Source organism: Mandrillus leucophaeus, unplaced genomic scaffold (genome assembly GCF_000951045.1).
Source record: "Mandrillus leucophaeus isolate KB7577 unplaced genomic scaffold, Mleu.le_1.0 Scaffold162, whole genome shotgun sequence".
Classification (NCBI taxonomy): domain Eukaryota; kingdom Metazoa; phylum Chordata; class Mammalia; order Primates; family Cercopithecidae; genus Mandrillus; species Mandrillus leucophaeus.
The window spans coordinates 965764-972728 of record NW_012101610.1 but is presented as its reverse complement, the minus strand read 5'-3'; the positions used below and the strand labels follow the sequence as shown (position 1 = coordinate 972728).

The following is a 6965-nucleotide window of genomic DNA, read 5'->3' as shown; positions in this document are numbered from 1 at the left end:
CCATCTTGGTTCTAACTTTTAAGTTGTCCTTGTTCCTTTCTTGGTATAAGCTGAACTAACTTTGGAAGGAACTCAGTTTATAGTTTAAAACAAAGACAATAACAGCCCTTTCCAAAAACAAACCTTCTTCTTGTCTGGGGGCTAGACTGCCTTTGTAGAACTAAGAACTTAGCTACAAGATTAGAAATTATGGTTCAGGAGTCATGCAGCTGGAGGTTACAAGATTCTGACCCTTCCTAAACCACTCCGAAGATCAGTGCTTGAGACATTGCAGACCCTGCGCTTGATGGATCAACTGGCACCACCCAGATCCCACACATCTACATGGGATTATTCAAATGGCATCTTCCTCACTGATTCACAAGCTCCATGGGAGCAGGGCCATCTACTTCTGCTCATCACAAGACCCCCAGACACAGAGTAGGCACACATCTACTACAAATACAAATGTATGTATGTGGCCTCATGTGTGTGCAAACATGTCTGCATCATCTACATTCCTACCTGCCTGTCTGGCCTCCCCTGTGTCCTGTGTCACATTCATCCACAAATCATATGTGTGCAATGAATGGGAATAGTAAAAGGAAGGCAGTCTGTATTCCACCTTGCCCCAGAGGATCTACTTGCTCCCAGTTCTTCAGAGCTCAGTAAGGTGCCCAGTGCCAGGCTCTGTTATCCCTCTTCCTCTCCAGAGATCATTCCCAGCCAGGAATGTTGAGGAGGGAGTGGTTCTCTTACCTTTCCGTGTGATGGGACCCAAGTTCAGGACACGGGATTGATCTATGACACTCTCACTTCGGAATCTGGTCCCAGAGCAGGTCTAGAGGGAGAGGGCAATAGAAAAACACCCTCCATGAAGGAGCCTGACTGTGGTTCTGCCACATGGAGTGGACTGCCCACCTCACAGGTGCCTCCTTCTGCCCCAGGCAGAAGTTGTTAGGAGACCTGTATACTGGGATTCATGCATGTCCCAGCTCTGCCATTTGTTAGATAGATGCAAAATCTCAGGCAAGCCACTGAAGTTCTCTGAGCCCCTCTCCTCATGAGGAAAGGGAACTAGTACTACCTCCCTTATAAAGTTGCTGTGAAGCATTAAAAGCTAACACAAATAAAGTGGACACGGTGCTTAAAAATGTCAGCTCCTGTTATTTGAACATAAGCTTGCAGATAAGCCAGAGCTTTTACCAGCCTGCCGCACTTCACAGATCCCACCTGATTTTCCCGGCAGCTTAGGTTTCCTGCCTAGCCACACCCACCTCATCTTATTGCTCATTCTATCCCTGTGGTAAAAGGGGGCAACAGGGAAGAAATATTGATTTGCTTTCTTTGTGGCCAGATGTCTTTGGTTATAAGAGATGGGTTGGGGGAGGGGAGGCGACTCACAGGCTTGCACTTTTCATTCATGATGTCACAGAGATAGACTTCACAGTGCAGATAGACTAGGTCATAGTTTCCAGCAAACCGGAACATCTGGACGGAAAATCGGCCTTGGGAGGACTCCCCGTTCTCCACCACTTGGACAGTTGAGTCTTTAGTCTGTGGGCATCTGGGAGGGTTACACATCATTTAATGTGGTTGGTTAAACAAAGATTCTGGAGTCAGACTTCCTGGGTTCAAATATTGCTCTGTCACCTTTTAGCTGTATGACCTTGGGCAACTTACTTAATCTCGTGTGCCTCAATTTCTCCACCTGTACATAGGAAATAATTGCAGCCCATGTGATAAAATAGCTGTAAGGATTAAACTAGTTAATTTCTCAAAGTGTGTAGAACTGTGTGTAGCATACCATAGGTGCTTTATATATTTGATACTAAAGTGAAACTGTCATCAGTGCAGAGCTGAAACTCTCCAAAAGTCAGTACTTCCTGATTTCCCAGGAATTACATTCAAAAATTATTAGCTGCTGTGTGCTATCTACAATATGCGTGGTATAATTATAACAGTGGAAACCTCTGGGTACCGAGAGCCACTGATGAAATTGGAGTATGTGCACCCATCTGCGCATATGCACCATTGTGCCCAAACACAGTTACAAAGAGAAACCCAAAATAGAGCATGCAGAGACTCCCACGTGTGCTGGGCTGGGTCAGGATACCCATGGGCATTCTGGGGAGGCAAACTGGGCACCCTCTCTGCCATTCACACTCTTTCCTCAAAGTTGATTTATGAGGGAGGCTGGACACTGACTGCAAAACTGAGACGGGACCTTCTGGGAGTGTTTTTCACTCTTAGCTCTGTGTCTCCCATAATTCACATCTGGCCCCAAAAGTGCAGACTCCACCTGGCAAAAGAAAAGCCCTAAGGTTAAGTGGACCCAACTCCTGAAAGGCGGACAGTATGGCCTGTGAGGGCTCCATGGGCTCAAGCCAACCTGGACATTCATGTGTCCCCTCCAGGCGCTTTCACTCTCTCCCTGACTTATCTCCTCTTCGTGCCTTGTGATATTCTGACACCCATCCTAGACTGGCAGTTCTCACCCCAGCTCCCACACACACCCAGATGGAAACACATAGACACACCCTACATTTTTTCCTGCTTCTTTTTCAAAACTTTCCAAGTTTTCCACAATGTCCCTGCTGTACTTATTTTATTTTATTTTTAGAGGGAGTCTTGCTCTGCCACCTAGGCTGGAGTGCAGTGATACGATCTTGGCTCACTGCAACCTCTGCCTCCCAGTTCAAGCAATTCTCCTGTCTCAGCCTCTCGAGTAGCTGGGATTATAGGCGCTTGCCACCATGCCTGGCTAATTCTTGTATTTTTAGTAGAGACGGGGTTTCACTATGTTGACCAGGTTGGTCTTGAACTCCTGACCTCATGATCCACCTACCTCAGCTTCCCTGGTGTACTTTTTTTTTTTTTTCTTTGAGGCGGAGTTTCGCTCTTGTTGCCCAGGCTGTAGTGCAATGGTGTGATCTCAGCTCACTGCAACCTCCGCCTTCCGGGTTCAAGCTATTATCCTGCCTCAGCCTCCCAAGTAGCTGGGATTACAGGTGTGCACCACCATGCCTGGCTAATTTTTTTGTATTTTTAGTAGAGATGGGCTTCACCATATTGGCCAGGCTAGTCTTGAACTTCTGATCTCAGGTGATCCACCTGCCTCAGCCTCCCAAAGTGCTGGAATTACAGGCATGAGCCACCGTGACTGATCCCCTGCTGTACTTTTATACTCATGAAAAACAAGTTTTAAAATCCCAGCATAGCAGGTGTTATTTTTCCCCATTTATGTCTGAGAACAGAAAAACCCAGAGAGATGAGCTGACCTGTTTCTTAAAACTAAGAAATGACAAAGGCAAGATTTGAACCCAAATCTCTGTGATACTCCAATCAAGGTCATGCCAACAGTTTCCAAATTTCAGTTCTTTTTTTCTTTATTGAGCTACCACCTTTAGGAGCATTTTCCTGTGTGTCTCAACATCTCTATTATTATTTACTTACTAATTTTCTTGAAATCCACTTGTATTTTTTACTGAAATACATTTATTTTCTAGAAGAATCTTTAGGTCATGACTTCAAATGGCAGACAAGTATCACTTGCCATAAATAGAACAGGACCATACAATGAGGACAAGATCAACAAAAGAGTTGTATTAAGTTTGAGTTAAACACTGTTAATTGTAAAATGCTCTGAAACAGACTTCTGCTTTATTTTTATTGCAAAGGGAGATTCCAGATAACAAAGAAGTATGAACATCACATTAGCACTCACCTGAAAATATTCCCTTGATATAACCAGGCAGACTCTAAGACAACCTAATGGAAACAGACTACTGTCTCTCAGGAATGCTTTTTCTGACAATGCAATTAAAATTGCAAATGTCTCTCTCCTTCTCCTGCTTTGTTTCTTCTGTAACCTCTTTGTCATTAACATACTACATATTTCACTTTCATTTAATCGTTTGTCCTCCCCCTTTAGACTATAAGATGTATGAGGGCAGAGGTTTTTGTTCCTTCTATTTACTGTGAAGTCCACAGAACCCAACACATAGCAAGCTTCCAAAATATCTTTTCAACTTATGAATGAGAAAGTGAACCACCTTCTCATGGTAAGATTCATAGTCATCGAGTGCCTCTTGAGTAAAAGGTAGCACACTTGTGTCCTAGTTTCAATTGGCCCTTGGCTAACCATGCCCACACCTTACTCCTCCCCCAGGTGCTGGGCTGCCTGCTCCCCTGGGCAAGCCTTTCCATCCGGTTTCTTACCATTTTTTGAATTGTAAACCCTACTCAGCTCTCTGGCGAAGCTTGTACATCCTTCTTCAGAAATAATATTTTTAAATGCATATAATATATAACACATAAATATATATATTTGCAAATACATATGTATTTGATAATTCATTAATAAGGTCTAGTGAAAATCCTAATGCTATAGTAACTAAAAAGTACTGATGACCATAAATGACTTCACATGACCTGCTAATATTTCTGTAGTTTGTTGCCTGTATTTATAATGTATGGGAATGCTAAGGTTCCGCTACAGGGTAATGAATATAAAGATGCGATTTTCCGGCTGGGTGCAGTGGCTCACGCCTGTAATCCCAACACTTTGGGAGGCCGAGGCAGGTGCAATGACCTCAAATCATCATTTGAGGTCAGGAGTTCGAGACCAGCCTGGTCAATATGGTGAAACCCCATCTCTACTAAAAATACAAAAATTAGCCAGACGTGCTGGCCTGTGCCTGTAATCCCAGCTACTTGGGAGGCTGAGGTAGAAGAATCACTTGAACCCAGGAGGCAGAGGTTGCAGTGAGCTGAGTTCGCGCCATTGCTTTCCAACCTTGGCAACAGAGCAAGACTCTGTCTCAAAAAAAAAAAAAAAAAGGATGCAATTTTCCTTCTTCCAAGTCCAAAGACCCCCTCTGAATTCTACCCGTGGGTTCCCATTTCCCATGTAGGAATCTTTGCCTTACCTGTCCTGGATGATGAAGTATTTCAGGGGGTCCGTGGCATTGCCACTGGGCGTGGCATAGCAGTTGGTCATGAGCAGTGCAAATCGGGACAGGTCACCCCCATCCAACATGGTGCCCACATAGAGAAAAGCGTCAGTGGACAGCGTCACGGAGGAGCCTTCATAGGGCTGCGTGTAGGAAGGGCTCTGGAAGAGGGCCATCCGCACCGTGAACATGCCGGTCCCGCCCACTCTGATGTTTAGGACACTGCCGGGGGAGAAGGGTTGGTGAGAGGACCAGGCTGAGAACATCCGCAGATGAGCCACCTTCTCTGGTTTGCATTCCTGGGCATTCCCTTGCAGTTATTTGCATTTTTATCCAGCAATAAGACTGGAACCCACCAACCGTTGTTTTGCAAACCGCAATAAGTACACACAGGTCAACTTGGGATCTAGATAAAATGCAGGCTCTGATTTAGTGAGTTTGGGGTGGGGCTCAAGGTCCTGCATTTCTGACAAGTGCCTGGATGCTGCTGATGCTGCTGGTCTATGGATCAATCACATCTCAAGTAACACGTCCAGTCCTTCACTTGCTACCGCTGTAGCCTTTGCTACCCCTGTAGCCTTCAAGATGACAAAAAGCAAATTATTGAGAGAAACACCTGGATTCCTTCTTTAGTCTCAATCTAGAACAGGTTAAAAGGGATTGAGCTATGATGAGTCCTACAACTTGCATCCTGATCTCCATCGTGATGTACTAACATCTACAGCAGAAGACTGAGCTTTATAAATGATTTATTTTTAACCACACTGAAAACAGCCACACTGATGTGAACTTCACTGGATGATCCAACAAAGGACATTGTAAGGCTGATACCTCACGAAATAAGGCACATGAGAAATACTCCGAAATGTGGAAGTCCATTTTACAGATGCGAACTGAGTTATCAGTGAAGACTGGGGTGAGATGTCTAACTCAAGACAGAGAGAGGGACCAGGTGCTGTGACTCATGCCTGTAATCCCAATACTTTAGGAGGCATAGGCAGGAGGATCATTTGAGGCCAGGAGTTTAAGACTAGCCTGGTCCACATAACAAAACCCTGTCTCTACAAAAATATTTTTAAAAATAGCCCAGGGTGGTGGCATGTGTCTGTAGTCTTAGCTACCTGGGAGACTGAGGTGGGAGGATAGCTTGAGCCCAGGAATTCGAGGTTGCACTGAGCTATGATTGTGCCACTGTACTCCAGCCTGGGTGACAGAGTGAGACCCAGATTCTTAACAAAACAAAACAAAACAAAACAAAACAAAAAACCATAAAACAGAGAGATGTGGGCAAACTTGTTGTTCCCCAGAGCCTACCATGCTGAGGACAGGGCCACATTGCTCCAGGACAGTGCTTGGCCAGGTGAGGCTCCAGCCACCAGCTTGCAATGAGCACCCTTCTTCCTCCAAGTCAGCTGTGCACTCTCATCAGTGCCCAGCATCCTTTCCTGAGTCTGGCTGGCCAAGAGAGCAGAAAACTATGGGCGAGCTTCGAAGGGAAGGTCATGGTCAAGTGGAGGCTCTGGACCTGATGTCTGAATCCCAGCTCTGTCACCTGCTAGACTTTACAGCTTTTGGGTGAGTCACTCAAATTTCTGTAACCCTCAATTTCCACATCAGTATAATGGGAATAATAATAATAATAATAATAATACCTTTGTCACCTAGGGCTGCTGTAGGAGTTTGATGAGATGTTCCAGGCAGAACACCAGATACAATGCCTGAGATAGAGTAAGCTTTCAATAAATCTTAGTTCTTGGCAGGGTGTGGTGGCTCACGCCTGTAATCCCAGCACTTAGGGAGGCCGAGGTGGCTGGATTGCCTGAGGACAGGAGTTTGAGACCAGCCTGGCCAACATGGTGAAACCCTGTCTCTGCTAAAAATACAAAACTTAGCTGGGTATGGTGGTGGGCACTGTAATCCCAGCTACTTGGGAGGCTGAGGCAGGAGAATTGCTGGAACCTGGGAGGTGGAAGTTGCAGCAAGCCGAGATCATGCCATTGAACTCCAGCCTGGGCAACAGTGCGAGACTCC

The 6965-nt window shown here is 45.4% G+C and overlaps 1 protein-coding gene across 1 annotated transcript in view; it reads right to left on the bottom strand.

Annotated features, from left to right (window-relative positions):
- The window catches only part of UMOD (uromodulin), a 23992-nt gene that overhangs the window by 3351 nt on the left and 13676 nt on the right, over positions 1 to 6965 (bottom strand). Inside the window, exons 7-9 of the mRNA XM_011976098.1 lie at positions 4911 to 5190; positions 1384 to 1546; positions 714 to 820 (exon numbers count right to left, since the gene is read on the bottom strand). Of these exons, the coding sequence (XP_011831488.1) occupies positions 714 to 820; positions 1384 to 1546; positions 4911 to 5190 (550 nt within the window). The remainder of the gene's footprint in view (positions 1 to 713; positions 821 to 1383; positions 1547 to 4910; positions 5191 to 6965) is intronic.